The sequence below is a fragment of the Hyla sarda genome, chromosome 6, assembly GCF_029499605.1.
Source record: "Hyla sarda isolate aHylSar1 chromosome 6, aHylSar1.hap1, whole genome shotgun sequence".
In the NCBI taxonomy this organism is placed as follows: domain Eukaryota; kingdom Metazoa; phylum Chordata; class Amphibia; order Anura; family Hylidae; genus Hyla; species Hyla sarda.
Window position 1 is genome coordinate 61,499,006 of NC_079194.1, and position 20,684 is coordinate 61,519,689.

Genomic DNA, 20,684 nt, shown 5'->3' on the forward strand with positions numbered 1-20,684 from the left:
ATTGTCTTGCATTAGGAGGAAACCAGGGCCAAGCGTAACAGCATATGGTCTCACAAGGGGTCTGAGGATCTCATCTCGGTACCTAATGGCAGTCAGGCTACCTCTGGCAAGCACATGGAGGGCTGTGCGGACCCCCAAAGAAATGTCACCTCACACCATTACTGACCCACCGCCAAACCGTTCATGCTGGAGGATGTTGCAGGCAGCAGAACTTTCTCCATGGCATCTCCTCCTCAGTGTGAACCTGCTTTCATCTGTGAAGAGCACAGGGCGCCAGTAGCGAATTTGCCAATCTTGGTGTTCTCTGGCAAATGCCAAACGTCCTGCACGGTGTTGGGCTGTAAGCACAACCCCCACCTGTGGACGTCGGGCCCTCATACCACCCTCAAGGAGTCTGTTTCTGACCGTTTGAGCGGACACATGCACATTTGTGGCCTGCTGGAAGTCATTTTGCAGGGCTCTGGCAGTGCTCCTCCTGCTCCTCCTTGCACAGAGGAGGAGGTAGCGGTCCTGCTGCTGGGTTGTTGCCCTCCTACGGCCTCCTCCACGTCTCCTGATGTAATGGTCTGTCTCCTGGTAGCGCCTCCATGCTCTGGACACTACGCTGACAGACACAGCAAACCTTTTTGCCACAGCTTGCATTGATATGCCATCCTGGATGAGCTGCACTACCTGAGCCACTTGTGTGGGTTGTAGACTCCGTCTCATGCTACTACTAGAGTGAAAGCACCGCCAGCATTCATAACTGACCAAAACATCAGCCAGGAAGCATAGGAACTGAGAAGTGGTCTGTGGTCACCACCTGCAGAACCACTCCTTTATTGGGGGTGTCTTGCCAATTTTACCATAGTTTCCACCTGCTGTCTGTTCCATTTGCACAACAGTAGGTGAAATTGATTGTCAATCAGTGTTCTTCCTGAGGGGACAGTGTGATTTCACAGAAGTGTCAATGACTTGGAGTTACATTGTGTTGTTTAAGTGTTCCCTTTATTTATTTTTTTGAGTAGTGTGTGTGTGTGTATATTTATATATATATATAATTTTTCCATACATTTTATGTAGCTGCCTCTAGAGGTGAAATCAACGCAAACATTGAGTCTGGGGGGGCTTCATTGCATGGGTTGCCATGGTCGGACAGCCGGACACAAACATTAGATCACAATGCCAGGCAGCGGCTAGGTAGACTTATTATTGGAATCAGCACAGTCTCAGGTTACGGCTTGAATATTGCCAATAGAGGGAAGCAGTAGTCTGAATGTTATGGAGATGCATGTGACATTTATCCCTTAGCACTTTTCTGTAGGTGTAGGGTGTCATGGCTGAATGGGGACATCATGTGCAAGGTAACTTTAAAATATTTGTCTTCATTCTCCTGTATATTATGTCCACCCTTGAAATCATGGAGTATCTTTTGTGTACATAGAGGAATGTATTATTAGGTTTAGTAACTTTGTAAGGAAATTACATTACTGTATTATAACCCAGAGCCAGAGTTATAGGAAATAGTTAAATAAAATTGTTATATAATTTATGGCGGAAACAATGACAGATTGTCTGAGCTCCTATAATGTTCTCTTCTATAATAAAATACTGTAAAGTGACGCATCCCAGAGAACAAATCAGAAGAACAAGCCCTGTGTGTTGCTGGTATTCGGCATCTTGAGCTGACGGCTACAGAGCGGGCACATGTGGCTGGAGCACAGTGTTGTGGTAGGTCACGTAGCTGAAGCACAAATTTTTAGTGGGCACTTGTAAGTGTAGTACATTACTGTGATAGGGCACCTGTGGCTGGAGCACACTGTTGTGGGGGGGGGGGGGGCACCTGTGGTTGGAGTACACTGTTGTGGGGGGGCCACCTGTGGTTGGAGTACACTGTTGTGGGGGGGGGCACCTGTGGTTGGAGTACACTGTTGTGGGGGGGCCACCTGTGGTTGGAGTACACTGTTGTGGAGGGGGGGGGGCACCTGTGGTTGGAGTACACTGTTGTGGGGGCCACCTGTGGTTGGAGTACACTGTTGTGGGGGGGGGGGGCAACTGTAGTTGGAGTACACTGTTGTGGGGGCCACCTATGGTTGGAGTACACTGTTAGGCCTGTGGTTGGAGTACACTGTTGTGGGGGCCACCTGCGGTTGGAGTACACTGTTAGGCCTGTGGTTGGAGTACACTGATGTGGGGGCCACCTATGGTTGGAGTACACTGTTAGGCCTGTGGTTGGAGTACACTGTTGTGGGGGCCACCTGTGGTTGGAGTACACTGTTGTGGGGGCATCTGTGGCTGGAATACACTGTTGTGGGGGGCACCTGTGGTTGGAGTACACTGTTGTGGGGGCCACCTATGGTTGGAGTACACTGTTGTAGGGGGCACCTGTGGTTGGAGTACACTGTTGTTGGGGCACCTGTGGTTGGAGTACACTGTTGTGGGGTGCACCTGTGGTTGGAGTACACTGTTGTGGGGGGTGGGGGGGGGCAACTGTAGTTGGAGTACACTGTTGTGGGGGCCACCTATGGTTGGAGTACACTGTTGTGGGGGCCACCTGCGGTTGGAGTACACTGTTAGGCCTGTGGTTGGAGTACACTGTTGTGGGGGCCACCTGTGGTTGGAGTACACTGTTGGGCCTGTGGTTGGAGTATACTGTTGGACCTGTGGTTGGAGTACACTGTTGGGCCTGTGGTTGGAGTACACTGTTGGGCCTGTGGTTGGAGTACACTGTTGGGCCTGTGGTTGGAGTACACTGTTGGGCCTGTGGTTGGAGTGCACTGTTGGGCCTGTGGTTGGAGTGTACTGTTGGGCCTGTGGTTGGAGTGCACTGTTGGGCCTGTGGTTGGAGTACACTGTTGGGCCTGTGGTTGGAGTACACTGTTGGCCCTGTGGTTGGAGTACACTGTTGGCCCTGTGGTTGGAGTACACTGTTGGCCCTGTGGTTGGAGTACACTCTTGGCCCTGTGGTTGGAGTACACTGTTGGCCCTGTGGTTGGAGTACACTGTTGGCCCTGTGGTTGGAGTACACTGTTGGGCCTGTGGTTGGAGTACACTGTTGGGCCTGTGGTTGGAGTACACTGTTGGGCCTGTGGTTGGAGTACACTGTTGGGCCTGTGGTTGGAGTACACTGTTGGGCCTGTGGTTGGAGTACACTGTTGGGCCTTTGGTTGGAGTACACTGTTGGGCCTGTGGTTTTAGTACACTGTTGGGCCTGTGGTTGGAGTTCACTGTTGGGCCTGTGGTTGGAGTACACTGTTGGGCCTGTGGTTGGAGTACACTGTTGGGCCTGTGGTTGGAGTACACTGTTGGGCCTGTGGTTGGAGTACACTGTTGGGCCTTTGGTTGGAGTACACTGTTGGGCCTGTGGTTGGAGTACACTGTTGGGCCTGTGGTTTTAGTACACTGTTGGGCCTGTGGTTGGAGTACACTGTTGGGCCTGTGGTTGGAGTACACTGTTGGGCCTGTGGTTGGAGTTCACTGTTGGGCCTGTGGTTGGAGTACACTGTTGGGCCTGTGGTTTGAGTACACTGTTGGGCCTGTGGTTTGAGTTCACTGTTGGGCCTGTGGTTGGAGTTCACTGTTGGGCCTGTGGTTGGAGTACACTGTTGGGCCTGTGGTTGGAGTACACTGTTGGGCCTGTGGTTGGAGTACACTGTTGGGCCTGTGGTTGGAGTACACTGTTGGGCCTGTGGTTGGAGTACACTGTTGGGCCTGTGGTTGGAGTACACTGTTGGGCCTGTGGTTTTAGTACACTGTTGGGCCTGTGGTTTTAGTACACTGTTGGGCCTGTGGTTTTAGTACACTGTTGGGCCTGTGGTTGGAGTACACTGTTGGGCCTGTGGTTGGAGTACACTGTTGGGCCTGTGGTTGGAGTTCACTGTTGGGCCTGTGGTTGGAGTTCACTGTTGGGCCTGTGGTTGGAGTTCACTGTTGGGCCTGTGGTTGGAGTTCACTGTTGGGCCTGTGGTTGGAGTACACTGTTGGGCCTGTGGTTGGAGTACACTTATAGGCCATATTTTCCCGGCTAGGATTTTTATAGAGATTGACTCTTCCTAGTAAATATTATACTTTTGGGCTGAAAAAAAAAAGATTCATTGCTATTGTTTTGCTGTAGCCATCCCTTCCTTTCTCTGTATAGATGGACAGTAATTGTGAATGTGTTAGGATGTATTTGTTGTGGTTTTGCCGCATTGCATGGTAACACGTGTAGTTTTGCTGCTTCAAATTGTTGCAGTGTAGGAAAGGTTGCAGATATATGTTGTCTGTAGAAGACAAGGGCAACCACATTAGGATAAAGGGGAACTCTGGTGGAAAATAAATATTTTCAAATCAACTGGTGCCAGAAAATTATACAGAATTGTAAATTACTTCTATTAAATTTTTTTTAGCCTTCCAGTACTTATCAGCGGTTGTATGTTCCAGAGGAAGTTGTGTAGTTCTTTCCAGTCTGACCACAGTGCTCTCTGCTGACACCTCTGTCCATGTCAGGAACTGCCCAGAGCAGGAGCAAATCCCCGTAGCAAACTTCTCTCGCTCTGGACAGTTCCTGACATGGTCAGAGGTGGCAGCAGAGAGCACTATGGTCAGACTGGAAAGAACTACACAACTTCCCCCGGAGCATACAGCAGCCGATAAGTACTGAAAGGATTAAGATTTTTAAATAGAAGTAATTTACATATCTGTATAACTTTCTGGCACCAGTTGATTTGAAAAAAAAAATGTTTTACACCAGATTACCGCTTTAATGGAGTAAATGGTGTGGGTAAACTCTCACTTAGCTATTCCCAATATCCCAACATGTTTATGAGGACTATTTATCATCTTACACACAGCAGTATAAAGGCTGCTTTAAATGGGCACTCTCATTAAAACTAATTTTTGCTATTGCACTCCTAGTGGTAAATCAAAAATCTTTCTAATGTACTTTGTTTTAAAAATAAAAAAAAGAAGTTTTCTATGTTTTATTTGTGTTTAAAAAAGCTACCACTAGGTGTCTCCCTAATTGACCAGAGCACGGGCGGTGTGCAGCCTTAGCCAATCATAGTTCATCTCACACCGAACTGCTCTGGGCTGTGTGTAGCAGAGTGAGGGAGGAAGTTCTCCCCTGTATGGCTTCAGATGATGTCACACCTGCTGGGGAACGCCCCCTTCCCAGTCTGTGAATCTGACTGAGCAGAAAATACAGAGCAATATCAAGGTAGAAAACTAAAAAATAATAAAAATAAAGGCAGGGGGTGGTTTATCATGATGGGGGCAGTGAACTGGGAGGATTATAAAATTTAACAAGATCATGAGAGGTCAGAGATCATCAGAGGTCTTTAAACAGTGGCAGGTCCAGGTGCCAAAGCACTAATGGCCACAGTTAGCCACTGGGCTTGACATTCATAATAATTGCAGGCTGCCAGCTGCAAGGAAAGGATAGCCACACGGTAGCCACGACTAGTGCATAGGCGATACTATATACCAGTGTTTCCCAACCAGTGTGTGCCACCAGTTGTTGCAAAACTACAACTGCCAGCATGCCCGGACAGCCGAAGGCTGTCCGGGCATGCTGGCAGTTGTAGTTTTGCAACAACTGGTGGCACACACTGGTTGGGAGAAACAGTTTTATACACATTGGCCCTCATTTACTATTCTAAACCCGACTTGTTTTGTCGTTTTTTTTGGGGCGCATCTTTGTCTGCGACATGTCGCAGACATCGTGCGCCAGTCTGCGACACGATGCAACATTTTTTCCCGACGGCCCCGATGTGGATTCTCCCAAACCCGAAAAAGGGGCGTTACCCGACATTTCTGAGCTTTCCCACGTATTTATAAAGGTTTCCAACCCGAATTTGTTGAATTGTTGTGGATTTTTTCCCGACAACTCAGAGGAGTTGGAAACCAAAACCTACAAAACCCACGTGCGACAAACAGGATGCGACATACCGTATATACTCGAGTATAAGCCGAGTTTTTCAGCACGATTTCTCGTGCTGAAAACACCCCCCTCGGCTTATACTCGAGTGAACTCTCCACCCGCAGTGGTCTTCAACCTGCGGACCTCCAGAGGTTTCAAAACTACAACTCTCAGCAAGCCCGGGCAGCCATCGGCTGTCCGGGCTTGCTGGGAGTTGTAGTTTTGAAACCTCTGGAGGTCCGCAGGTTGAAGACCACTGCGACCTTCGACATCATCCAGCCCCCTCTCACCCCCTTTAGTTCTGTACAGTACTTGCCTCCGCTCGGCGCTGGTCCTGTGCTGCAGGACTGTCCGGTGAGGAGGTGGTCCGGTGGGATAGTGGTTCCGGGCTGCTATCTTCACCGGGGAGGCCTCTTCTAAGCGCTTCGGGCCCGGCCCTAGAATAGTCACGTTGCCTTGACGAAGATGCAGAGGTACGTTCATTACCAACGTCCTTCTGCGTCATCGTCAAGGCAACGCCTCTATTCTGGGCCCGAAGCGCAGAGAAGAGGCGCCCCCGGTGAAGATAGCAGCCCGGAACCACTATCCCACCGGACGACCTCCTCACCGGACAGTCCTGCAGCACCGGACCAGCGCCGAGCGGAGGCAAGTACTGTACAGAACTAAAGGGGGTGAGAGGGGGCTGGATGATGTCGAAGGCCGCAGTGGTCTTCAACCTGCGGACCTCCAGAGGTTTCAAAACTACAACTCCCAGCAAGCCCGGACAGCCGATGGCTGCCCGGGCTTGCTGGGAGTTGTAGTTTTGAAACCTCTGGAGGTCCGCAGGTTGAAGACCACTGAGGGTGGATAGTTCACAAGAGGATGATGACAAGGGGATGATGAAGGGGGGGGGGGTGTGGGATGATGACAAGGGGATGATGAAGGGGGGGGTGGGATGATGACAAGGGGATGATGAAGGGGGGGGTGTGGGATGATGATAAGGGGATGATGAAGGGGGGGTGTGGGATGATGACAAGGGGATGATGAAGGGGGGGTGTGGGATGATGACAAGGGGATGATGAAGGGGGGGTGTGGGATGATGACAAGGGGATGATGAAGGGGGGATGATGACAGGCGGTGATGATGAAGGGGGGATGATGACAGAGTGATGATGACATGGTGATGATGATGAGGGTGTTAATGACGGGGGTCTGGATGATGACAGGGGGGATGATGTATTTCCCACCCTAGGCTTATACTCGAGTCAATAACTTTTCCTGGGATTTTGGGGTGAAATTAGGGGCCTCGGCTTATATTCGGGTCGGCTTATACTCGAGTATATACGGTAATAATAATAAAAAATACCAGGGGAAAAAAGCAGTCGGGTAAGAAAGCAACATAGACTTACAACCCGATTTTCTAAGTAAATGAGGGCCATTGAGGTGAATGGAACTAGCTATGATACCAGTACAGATACTACCCAGTGAATGGCATCCAGCCAAGTAAGAAGAGGCTGCAGAGTTCATACCAGAGCAAAGGGCCGACCCCAATCAAGTAGATATTGATGGCCCAAAAAGTTCTGAAAAACCATCAATAGGGTTCATCAATAGGTTAGATGTAACCCAGGATGGTGGAATAAAAAAAAATACAGAAAACAAAAACATTCTTGCGGTCCTTAATGGCGAAATAGATTTGGTACTGCAGGGGTTAAGGTAGGAGGAAAAGCTCCACCACAAAAGGGATGCGCTAAGGAGGCAAATATGTCCCTGAAATATTAGCCGCTCCCTGACCCCGTCTGGCACACAAACTGTACTTTTGTCTGTATGTGTTCAGGTATTGTCCTGTATTGTTCTTGCTTTACATGTTTGTTCAGGAAGCGTAACACATCGTATTTGCAATGTTTGCTTTGTAACAATAGGGACGACCATTAACGCACAAAAGAGCGCTCAGGTGAACGATTTAAGATTGTAGAATAAAAGGAAGGCAGGGTTTATAACAGAACTTCTATAATGGTAAGAAGTTACATCATGGGCTCCAATAAATCCATTGCAGAACCATATATATAAGATCGCTGCCGGCCAAACACTCATTGGGTGCGTTGGAGCATTTATGTGTTCAGAATGGCAAAAGGTACTGCCAGACACCCCTGGCATGGGCTTATTTCTTTGAGAACAGAAGGATTGGGCATTAAAGGGGTACTCTGCTGCTCAGCATTTGGAACAAACTGTTCCGAACGCTGGAGCCAGCGCCGGGAGCTTGTGACGTCATAGTCCCGCCCCCTTATGACATCACGCCCCGCCCCCTCAATGTAAGTCTATGGAAGGGGGCAAGTCTATAGACTTGCATTGAGGGGGTGAGGCATGACTTCATGAGGGGGGTGGGGCTATGACATCATGAGGGGGGGGCGGGACTATGACATCACGAGCTCCATGCTCCAGCGTTCGAAACAGTTTGTTCCAAATGCTGAGCAGCGGAGTACCCCTTTAAGTTTCAATATGCCCGATCTTTATCTGTTATACACAATAGATGGTTAGGTAGTCTCACCACAGTCAGCAGGTTCAGCTGACTCATGTCTAATGTGTATTGGGGCGTTATGTAATCCACTCTAAACACATGTTTAGTGTAGGGTCACACGTAGCTAATCCACAGCTTATTTCACGCTGCAGGAAACACACTGCGGGTTCTGCTACAAGTAGACACACAGGGCTTCCCCTCCGCAGCCCTGTACGTGCAGTAAGATTTGAGGGGTGAGTCCCAGCATGCCGACATGACTGTGTCCCACAGGCTCATCTCCAAACCTTACTGTACACACAGAGCGGCGAGCGGGTAGCCTTGTGTGTCTGCTCATATCAGAATCCCTGTATGGTTTCCCGCAGTGTGAAATGAGGTGCACTACGTGTGACCCTACCCTAAGGGAGTCTTTCATCCACATCACCCTAAAGGTAAGGCTTGTAGTATGGGTGACGCTGAAGACAATGGTATTTACCGTACCCAAGCCCGTCCCTCTGATATTCCTCTTTTTCTTAATATTTTAATGAGATTTCTTGGTGTACACAGGGGTGTTTCCAAGCCCCGGTTGTGTGGTGACATCCAGCTTGAATCTTCATAGGAAACGCTTCCTCCCCTGTGCGGATCCTCCTCTGCCGCAGAATGGAGCTCCACTCTTCATCTAGACCCCTCTCTTCCGCATGCATTACCAACCACACGAGACATGTAGTTAGATGTCACTGCTCATGAGAGGGATTTCACAGCAGGGGAGAGGGGCAGGGCAGCTGAAACCAATAGACTCAAATGAGAGGTGGATATAAGACCCATTATATAGTAATACAAACCCTGTCAGAGACAGTGAGTAATCGGTCTACTTTTTTACCCTCCACTATAATAGAGTAAAACATAACTTTTAATTAGGAAAAACGAAAAGATGAGCAACAAAAGAGAAAGGGGTTAAACCTCTTTGACGTCCTCAGTGGTTATGGGGCAATGACCCATTGCCCCATAACCTCTGAGGACATCATAGATGTGATGAAACATGTTAGGGGGGGGCTCTGTAAAGTGATTTTAACGGGATACTCCACTGCCCCAGTGTCCGGGATATTTTGTTCCAAACGCTGGGTGCGGGCTACAGGGGTCGTGACGTCATGCACACGCTACTATAGTGATGTCACGCCACACCCCTCAATGCAAGTCTATGGGAGGGGGCGTGGCGACTGCCACGCCCCCTCCCATAGACTTGCATTGAGGGGTCATGGCATGACGTCACTAGGGGGCGTGGCCGTGATGCCACGACCCCCGTAGCCCGCACCCAGCGTTCTAAACAAAAAGTTTTGGACGCTGGGGCAGTGGAGTACCCCTTTAAAATCACTTTACAGAGCCCCCCCCCCCCCCCCCAGACATCACTGTGCACCCGGTATGTATTGTCATCAGCATCACCTTAACTACAAGCCAATACCAATAGGTTAGTGTAGGTGATGCTGATGATGACACTTCCTTTTAAACCAGTCCTCCAGAAAAAAAACACGCAGGATCGGGACACCCGGATTTTTCAGGGGCCCTCACCCTATTTTTTTTGTATTCAAGTCTTAGCCACTAGGTGTCTTCCTTCCCTGCAAACTACCATCCACTGCTGTTAGGGGAATTCCGTCTCTAGCAATAATGTGTATTTTTTTTTTTCCCATATAAGAAAATAAACTGCAAGTGCTGATGGCCCCAATTGACCAGCAATTCCGTCCCCTTTTGTTCATTGTCTCCTTTTTTTTTTCTTTTTTTTATGTATTTGATTAACTAGCTCAATTTTCGCCTCCAGCTTTTGCAACACTACAACTTCCAGCATGATCGGTCAGCCGAAGGCTGTAAGGTCATGCTGGGAGTTGTAGTTTTGCAACAGCTGGAGGCTTCCCGGTTGGAAAGCACTGAACGCTCAAAAATAAAATTGCAAGCAAAAAATACTTAGCACCATATCCGACATTCCTTGCGTGTTATTGTGTTACCACAGTATCTCGTTTCTGTATAGTGTGCCATAGGCAATAATAAAACGGTCTTAAGATGTCTTTAACTTACAAAAAAAAAAGTGCTTGCTAGACCGAGACCTGCTGCATATAACCCCTTCTTCTTCCTTGCCAGATTCCTTTCTATTCTTCCTTTTTTTGTTTGCATGGCCGACTATTGTTATTTTGCGCTAAAACAGTATCAAACACTTATTTTTACACAATATAGGATTGGAAACAGTATGTTATGAATTCACGTTCAATTTTTTTACTGTATTTAACAACTACATTTTGTATAAAGCAGTGTTGCCCGACCAGGGTGCCTCCAGCTGTTGCAAAACCACAACTCCCAGCATGCCCAGACAGCCGAAGGCTGTCTGGGCATGCTGGGAGTTGTAGTTTTGCAACAACAGGAGGCACCCTGGTCGGGCAACACTGCTTTATACAAAATGTAGTTGTTAAATACAGTTAAAAAAAAAAACACTGATATAAAACATAGCACATTTTTAATCAGAATTATTATTATTATTTTTAAATATTCTTGTTACGGCGCCCCCTAGAGTCCTTTGGACTCTTTCTCAGAACAGACACCACGTGTAGCTCAGTTTTAGAGATGAGCGAACTTACAGTAAATTCGATTCGTCACGAACTTCTCGGCTCGGCAGTTGATGACTTATCCTGCATAAATGAGTTCAGCTTTCAGGTGCTCCCATGGGCTGGAAAAGGTGGATAAAATCCTAGGAAAGAGTCTCCTAGGACTGTATCCACCTTTTCCAGCCCACGGGAGCGCCTGAAAGCTGAACTCATTTATGCAGGAAAAGTCATCAACTGCCGAGCCGAGAAGTTCGTGACGAATCGAATTTACTGTAAGTTCGCTCATCTCTACTCAGTTTCATTGCCTTGTACACCAGTAGGGACGTTGGGGGAGATTTATCAAAACCTGTCCAGAGGAAAAGTTGCTGAGTTGCCCATAGCAACCAATCAAATCCCTGCTTTCATTTTTAACAAGACCTCTGCAAAATGAAAGAAGCGATCTGATTGGTTGCTATGGGCAACTAGGCAACTTTTTCTCTGGACAGGTTTTGATAAATCTCCCCCATTATTTCTAGGCAGCCTAAAAGATCCAATGTACTAGAAGGATCTTCTTCTCTCCAGCAATGGACTCCAGAGGCGCAGGGGGCGCCATTACAAGCCTGTCCACTTATCTACACAGTTGAGCATTTTTTTTAGCCCATAAAACGACACATAACAAACTCCCATGTTGTGGACCACGGCAATGATGCTCAGTGATTGGCTGCCGTTGGCCTATGTCAAGTACAGCTAAAACTGGCGTAGGGGCCTAAAGGGTTAATATGTGATACTTTATTTTTAGCCATAAGCATGCCGAACTGGAAGTCCATCCATGTAGCCATTACACGGCCTCTATTCACTCATGCTGGGGGCTGGACCAATCCATGAGCTTAAAGGGGTACTCCACTGGAAAACATTATTATTATTTTTTTATCAACCGGTGACAGAAAGTTAAACAGATTTGTAAATTACTTCTATTAAAAATGTTTAATCCTTCCAGTACTTATCAGCTGCTGTTATCATCCACAGGAAGTTCTACTCTTTTTGAATTTCCTTTCTGTCTGACCACAGTGCTCTCTTCTGACACCTCTGTCCATTTTAGGAACTGTCAAGAGCAAGAGAGATGTCTATGGGGATTTGCGCCTACTCTGGACAGTTCCTAAAATGGACAGAGGTGTCAGCAGAGAGCACCGGGATCAGACAGAAAAAGGAAATTCAAAAAGAAAAGAACTTCCTGTGGATCATAACAGCAGCTGATAAGTTCTGGAAGGATTAAGATTTTTTTAATAGAAGTAATTTACAAATCTGTTTAACTTTCTGGCACCAGTTGAATTAAAACAAAAATAAAATAAAAAATGTTTTCCAGTGGAGTACCCCTTTAAAGGGGTACTCCAGCTGTCACGCCCCCTCCCATATATTTGCATTGAGGGGGCAGGGCGTGTTGTCATGAGTGAGCGGGGGTATGATGTCACAAGCTCCCAGTGCCGGCTCCAGTGTTTGGAACAGTTGGTTCCAAATGCTGAGCAGCGGAGTACCACTTTAAAGGCTGCTGTTATGCACAGCATTTTTGGGAAAACTCCTGCTGAAGATTTTTGAAAAAACTGCCAGGAAAACTGCAGTGTTTTTTTTTTTCCCCAGAAACCGCTGTGGACCACCAGTCCAATAGTGAGTCTGATTCTAGTACTAAATGACAAAGTGCCCAGTATTATAACATCTGCAACTTTAAAGGGGTACTCCGGCCCTAAGACATCTTATCCCCTATCCAAAGAATAGGGGATAAGATGTCTGATCGCAGGGGTCCCGCCGCTGGGGACCCCCGCAATCTAGCATGCAGCACCAACCTGTGAGCACTGCAGGAATCTCTGGAGGCTCCAGGTCTTATGCCTCCCGACCACGGGGACGGAGTATTGTGATGTCGCGACTCCGCCCCCGTGTGACATCACACCCCACCCCCTCATTGCAAGTCTATGGGAGGGGACGTGCAATACAGTGATCCCTCAACTTACAATGGCCTCAACATACAATAGTTTCAACATACAATAGTTTCTGGACCATTGTAACTTGAAGCCAGACCCAACATACAATGCTACGGACAGTCGAGATCTGTGAAATGTGTCAATGCCTGGAAGAACCGACCAATCAGAATAGACATTTCACTGGGAAAACATCTGTATTACTGAAGTGTATGCACTCGCTGGCTGTCTGGTAGCGCCCCCTACAGTACAAGGAGGTATTACATGTTCTGCACTACGCTTTACCTGTATTACTGAAGTGTATGCACTGACTGGTGTCTGGTAGCGCCCCCTACAGTACAGGAAGGTATTAGATGTTCTGTACTCTTTACCTGTATTACTGAAGTCCATGCACTGACTGGTATCTGGTAGGGCCCCCTACAGTACAGGGAGGTATTACATGTTCTGTACTCTTTACCTGTATTACTGAAGTGTATGCACTGACTGGTGTCTGGTAGTGCCTCCTACAGTACAGGGAGGTATTAGATGTTCTGTACTACTCTTTACCTGTATTACTGAAGTGTATGCACTGACTGGCTGTCTGGTAGCGCCCCCTACAGTACAGGGAGGTATTACATGTTCTATACTCTTTACCTGTATTACTGAAGTGTATGCACTGACTGGCTGTCTGGTAGCCCCTCCTACAGTACAGGGAGTTATTACATATTCTGTTCTACTCTTTACGTGTATTACTGAAGTGTATGCACTGACTGGCTGGTTGCGCCCCCTACAGTACAGGGAGGTACTACATGTTCTGTACTACTACTCACCTGTATTACTGAAGTTCATGCACTGACTGGCTGTCTGGTAGCGCTCCCTACAGTACAGGGAGGTATTACATGTTCTGTACTACTCTTTACCTGTTTTACTGAAGTGTATGCACTGACTGGGTGTCCTGGTAAGGGTGGCTCCATTTAACTTTTTTAGAACACTGTGTGTACTGTACAGGACCCTGATGAAGCTCCTGTCCTCTACATAGACAGTGATTACAGCTCCCAGCAGATCTTTGTTACTTTTACATGTAAGGATTTGCTTTATCTATATTAGTTATCTACTTCTTTAATCAATTACATAAACGTATTCTCGCGGTGATAACAGGTGCTCAACCCCAAGTGCAATTGTGCACATACATTGGAGTAGAGGACCCGCACCTATGGACCACAATGTGGCTTCACTCCTGTGGTAAATATATACAATGATATTAACTAATCCTTAAAACTGATGTAAAATTGAGACATTAGCCATTATAACCTTATATGAAGGACTTAACTTATTTAATCCTCACTTTTTCCTATTTTTGGATGACCTTTTGAGGCTTCAGAACCAATTATCAGGTTTCCATAGAGTTTTTGGTCTCAACATACAATGGTCGTCCTGGAAACATTTAATATTGTAACTTGAAGGACCACTGTACTTGTTTGATGTTGTAATTTTATACTCTAAGGTTTCGTTCATATTGGCAAATATGCCAGGAAACTAGCAGCGTGTTTACCGCTGCAAGTTTGAATGTGGCGGGCTGTCCGCAGCAGATTTTTCAGCAGCAAAACTTCTGTAAAGATCCCATTGGAGTCATTGGTGGCCGCCTGAATTTAAATTTGCAGTGGGAAACACGCTGCAAGTTCGCTGGCAAATCTCCCCTAAGGTTCTGTTCACACGGGCTTCTGCAGCTGATTTTCTGCTTTTTATTTTTGGATGCTTATTTTTTCATTGACTAACCAGCAGAAAATAAGCAGCTGAAAATCCGCAGCAACATACCCACTAAAATACACACAGCGGATTTTCTTCAGAAAATCTGCAGCATTTTTTGCTACCATTGACTTTAATGGGTAAACAGAAGATCTGCGATAGTGGCAGATTTATTGATATTCCAAGGACCCATTGAAGTCAATGGTAGCAATATCCGTTGCAGATTCTCTTCAGAAAATCCACAGGAAATCCACTTCTGTGATCAGACCTTTAAATGTCTAATATGCTCTGTGTTTTGTGGAAAGCTTCGCTGACCTGTTTATTTTATATAAAATTCAAAAATAAAATAAGTTTGTTGAGAATGAGCTAATATATATGTGTGTCTCTTACAGGTACCAACAGAGCTCTCCTATGTAAATCCACTGTGGATGGACTGCAGGTCACACAGCTTAATGCTGATCACACAACTGAAAATGAAGACGAGATATTCCGATTGTCCCAGCTTGGTATGTGGGTAAAAGTGCAAACAGGATTTGTTTTATACCTATGTTAATAGGTTAAAGGGGTACTCCACCCCTGGCATCTTATCCCCTATCCAAAGGATAGGGGATAAGATGTCAGATCGCGGGGGTCCCACCACTGGGGACCCCTGCAATCTCCCTGCTGCACCCAACGTTCGTTTAGAGCATCGGGTGAAGCGCCGGAGGCTCGTGACTTCATGGCCACGCCACGCTCATATCATGGCCATGCCCCCTCAATGCAAGTCTATGGGAGGGGGCGTGACGGCCCCCGGGGATCGCCGCTGCGGCACCCCGCTATCATTACTGCACAGAGCGAGTTCGCTCTGTGCGTAATGACCGGCGATACAGGGGCCGGAGCAGCGTGACGTCATGGCTCCGCCCCTCATGACATCACGGCCCGTCCCCTTAATGCAAGTCTATGGCAGGGGGCGTGAAGACCGGCACGCCCCCTCCCATAGACTTGTATTGACGGGGCGGGCCGTGACGTAACGATGCTCCAGCCCCTGTATTGCCCGTCATTACGTGCAGAGCGATCTCGCTCTGCGCAGTAATGATAGCGGGGTGCTGCAGCAGTGATCCCCGGCGATCTGACATCTTATCCTCTATCCTTTGGATAGGGGATAAGATGTCTAGCGGCGGAGTACCACTTTAAGAGACATAATTATTGATAATAAAACATATTCAATAGCTGAGCCTATGTCCACATCTGAGTTGGAGGCTCTATTGGGGAAAACTGAGCCACCACATGATGTCCACCAATGGAGTAGAATCGACCACATTGACTTTAACAGACACTTTCAGGTTTCCATCTGGTGTCCGCCATTTCTCAGGATTATAACTAAGGTTATTTAAATGAATTCTGGAATGGAGGCCCCAAATTGAGCCTCTGATGCATATGCGGATCTAGACTTATTTGTATTAGAAGTATATAGATAAAAAGGAACTGAAGAATGGCGTCTAAATGCCGTTATCCGCTAGACATATAGGGGGAGATTTATTAAAACCTGCCCAGAGGAAAAGTTGTTGAGTTGCCCATAGCAACCAATCAGATCTCTTCTTTCATGTTTCAGAGGCCTTTTCAAAAATGAAAGAAGTGATCTGATTGGTTGCTATGGGCAACTCAGCAACTTTTCCTCTGCACAGGTTTTGATAAATCTCCCCCATAGAGGTGGGTTGAGTGCACGTGCTTATCGTCATATCTAGAGGTTCTCTTAAAGAAGGAGGCTCTCTCCGCCTCTAGACATCTTATCCCCTATCCAAAGGATCATGAATAAGATTTCTGATCCCCACCACTAGGGACCCCCGCGATCTCAGCTGCGGCACCCCAGACATCCGTTGCACGGAGTGAACTTAGCTCTGTGCCATATCACTGGCGATTCGGGGTGAAGGCTCGTGATGTCATGGCCATGCCCCCTCAATGCAAGTCTATGGGAGGGGGCGTGACGGTCGTCACGCCCCCTCCCATAGACTTGCATTGAGGGGGGCATGGCCATGATATGAGCGGGGCGTGGCCATGGAGTCACGAGCCTCCGGCGCTTCACCCGATGCTATAAACGAACGTTGGGTGCAGCAGGGAGATTGCAGGGGTCCCCAATGGTGGGACCCCCGTGATCAGACATCTTATCCCCCGTCCGTTGGATAGGGGATAAGATGTCTAGGGGCGGAGTACCCCTTTAAGTCTATTTCTAGAGATGAGCGAATTTACAGTAAATTCGATTCGTCGCGAACTTCTCGGCTCGGCAGTTTATGACTTATCCTGCATAAATGAGTTCAGCTTTCAGGTGCTCCGGTGGGCTGGAAAAGGTGGATACATTCCTAGGAAAGAGTCTCCTAGGACTGTATCCACCTTTTCCAGCCCACGGGAGCACCGGAAAGCTGAACTCATTTATGCAGGAAAAGTCATCAACTGCCGAGCCGAGAAGTTCGTGACGAATCGAATTTACTGTAAATTCTCTCATCTCTAGAAATAGACTTATAAGGGCTGCCAGCACAGTTGCAAAGGTTGATGGGGTGAGGGGTCAGCCTGTCAGTGCTCATACGTGCACTGCATTACATAGGTCTGTATGGCTGTCATCCCAGAAGGAAGTCTCTTCTAAAGATGTAGCACAAAAGTCCCAGAAACAGTTTAAGACAAGCAGACTAAGGACATGGATCACTGGAACCATGTCGTGTGGTCCGATACTTTACATTAGTTACCTTACAGTGCCTTTTGAAGTTTTGTATAGTGTTCTTTTTCATGTACATGCAGCTAGAAAATAGTATTTCTGCTTTTTCTTTCTTGCTTTATCTGCTTTATCTACACTCTACGGACATTCTTGTCTACTAAGGCCCCTTTCACACTACAAAATTTCTCAGTTTTAAAGGGGTTATCCAGGAAAAAACTTTTTTATATATATCAACTGGCTCCAGAAAGTTAAACAGATTTGTAAATTACTTCTATTAAAAAAATCTTAATCCTTTCAGTACTTATGAGCATCTGAAGTTAAGGTTGTTCTTTTCTGTCTAAGTGCTCTCTGATGACACGTGTCTTGGGAAACGCCCAGTTTAGAAGAGGTTTGCTATGGAGATTTGCTTCTAAACTGGGCGGTTCCCAAGACAGGTGTCATCAGAGAGCACTTAGACAGAAAAGAACAACCTTAACTTCAGATGCTCATAAGTACTGAAAGGATTAAGATTTTTTTAATAGAAGTAATTTACAAATCTGTTTAACTTTCTGGAGCCAGTTGATATATATAAAAAAAGTTTTTTCCTGGATAACCCCTTTAAAGATCCGCTGGAAGTTCCTTCTGAAAATCGGCTGTCCTATACGGCTGTTAGAAAATCCCATTATAGTCTATGGGATTTTTCTAATAGCATTTTAACTCGTTCTCGCCAGTTATTGATAATGGACGTTATTTTGTGACGGGCCAATGAACGGGAGAAATAGTTCATGCACTAATTCTCCCGTTACTATCGCCCATCGCAAAATAACGGCCATTGTTATTAACTGGCGATAACGAGTTAAACTGGCTATTAGAAAAATCCCATAGACTATAATGGGATTTTCTAACAGCCGTATAGGATTTTGTAACTGCCGTTTTACAGCCGATTTTCAGACGGAACTTCCAGCGGATCTTTAAAACGGAGTCATTTTGTAGTGTGAAAGAAGCCTAACAATGTAGCTGTAAGGATCAATGCACACATGGCAGGAAGGCTGACGATTTTCTATGCAGAAGTTGACCTGCGATGCACATTTTTACATTCACAGTCCATCATTTTCCTGTATGGATTTCTACAGTTGTTCTTTCAGAAAAAAAAAGTTAAAAAAAACTCGGAACTTGTTCATTTTGGCTCAGTTTAGTTTTCCATCTGAATACCATATTTTTCGTCATATAAGACGCTCCGGCATATAAGACGCACCCAATTTTAAAGGATAAAAATCCAGAAAATAAAGATTCTGAACCAAATACAATTTAAAGTATAGGACAGTGATCTTCAACCTGCGGACCTTCAGATGTTGCAAAACTACAACTCCCAGCATGCCCGGACAGCCGTTGGCTGTCCGGGCATGCTGGGAGTTGTAGTTTTGCAACATCTGAAGATCCGCAGGTTGAAGACCACTGGTATAGGAGGTAGTACTCACGTGTCCCCGCTCCGGACCCGTCACTGCTGCCCTGGATGTCGCCCTCCATCGCTGTCGCCGTGTCCCCGGGGTGTCCCCATCACTCCAGAACGTCTCTGCTGCTTGGTATCCTCGCTCTCCGTCGCCGCCGCCATCACATCGCTACGCACGCCGCTCCTATTGGATGACGGGACGGCGTGCGCGACGATGTGATGACGACGAAAGAGTGCGCCGGCCATGCAGGGGATCCCGGCATGGAGCTGACACCGAGGAGGCAGGTAAGGTCCCTCCCGGTGTCCTGTAAGCTGTTCGGGACGCCGCGATTTCACCTGGCGGTCCCGAACAGCCCGACTGAGCAGCCGGGTTAGTGTCACTTTCGCTTCAGACACGGTAGTCAGCTTTGATCGCCACGTCTGAAGGGTTAATACAGGGCATCACCGCGATCGGTGATGTCCTGTATTAGCCGCGGGTCCCGGCAGTTGATGGCCGCAGGGACCGCCGTGATATGACAGGGTTTTAATGTGTATTTGCCGTATAAGATGCACCAACTTTTCCCCTCCAGTTTTGGGGAAGAAAAAGTGCGTCTTATACGGCGAAAAATACGGTAAGTGGCAATGGATTAGACAAACCTTCCATTCACAGCCAAATTATTAAATGCTCAGAGAATTGTCTTATTCCGTACTAGGAATGAATAAACTATATGAAGGCCCTGGATGTGGATCAGATTCTCTCTACAGCAGCACAGGCGAATGTGTGTGGTCAGAAGGCAGCTGCAGTCTGGCCCCGGGCCGCAGGAGGATTGTAATTCTGACAAGGTTCAAAGTGTTCCTCCGCGTCTCACCGTTATTTTCAGACTCACCGCAGCTATTTTAAACGTACACAATATGCCAAGCAAAATATTTTAATTTTAGTGTATGTTCCTGTATATCTCCACCTCCACAAAATGGGATTATTTTGGACAAAAAAAAGCATTTCGTCATCTGTAGGTGGCTGTTTTACTGTGTAACCTTCAGGGCACTATTATACCATGTTCCTCTATGTCTTTCTATATTACCTTCCTCCCCTTTGTTTTAATACCAGAAACCAGCAGGGCTTGACAAATTTGTTCTAAATCTAGGAACCAGCAAAAAAAAAAAAAAAAAAAAGTAGGAGCCAGGATTTATTTAAATGACTGATGCAATTTTATTTTTTACATCGGGAGCTGTAGTTTTAACTGGTACAGTTTTACATAGTATTGCCTTTTTGATTGATTTAGTTTTTAGGGGATGTGATGTGACCAAAACACAGCAATTTTGACTTTTATATTTATGCCATTGACCACGCAAGATCAGGAATGTGATACATAATAGTTTAGACAGTTGGCTATACAGATATATTTTTTATTATAGTTTTTTTTTTTTTTTTTAAATTAAAACATTTTTATTTTTTCATATAGAAAAATAGTGACAATATCACAAACCAAATGACAAGCAATATTACATAAAGAGGGAGTCAAATGAAACACAGAACAACAATCGGAACATCAAAAACATGAATATGACGCAATAACAGGGATCGGCAGTCCGATCGAGGGGGGGTGTCGGCGAGGGAGGTGGGGATAGGGAGGGATGGGGGTGAAACAGATGCGGGAGGGGGAGGAGGAGGACAACGGGAGAAAAAGGTAAGAGGGGGGGGGGGAGGAAGAAAGAAGCCTAGAGGTACAAGAGGCAGGAACAGCCTAGCGGTGAGAGGGAAGAGAAAGAATAGGAGAAGAAAAATAAGAGCAAAAACCACAGCACAAGCACGAAATAAATCGAGGAAACAACTTACCTCCCGAGATGATTCCAGCTTTTAATTAAAGTTTTTATAGTTATATATGTTGTGGCAGTGTGGCAAGGAAAGGGTGTATTTCCCTTGCTAACTCTGCAGAATGCTCCACCTGTGGCCTGATTAATAAGGTAACAGGGAGGGGAA

At 46.7% G+C, this 20,684-nt stretch overlaps 1 protein-coding gene across 1 annotated transcript in view; it reads left to right on the plus strand.

The window, feature by feature from the left end:
• TAB1 (TGF-beta activated kinase 1 (MAP3K7) binding protein 1) overlaps nt 1-20,684 on the plus strand; it is a 75,442-nt gene that overhangs the window by 28,965 nt on the left and 25,793 nt on the right. Inside the window, exon 6 of the mRNA XM_056523900.1 lies at nt 15,002-15,115. Coding sequence (XP_056379875.1) covers nt 15,002-15,115 — 114 coding nt within the window. The remainder of the gene's footprint in view (nt 1-15,001; nt 15,116-20,684) is intronic.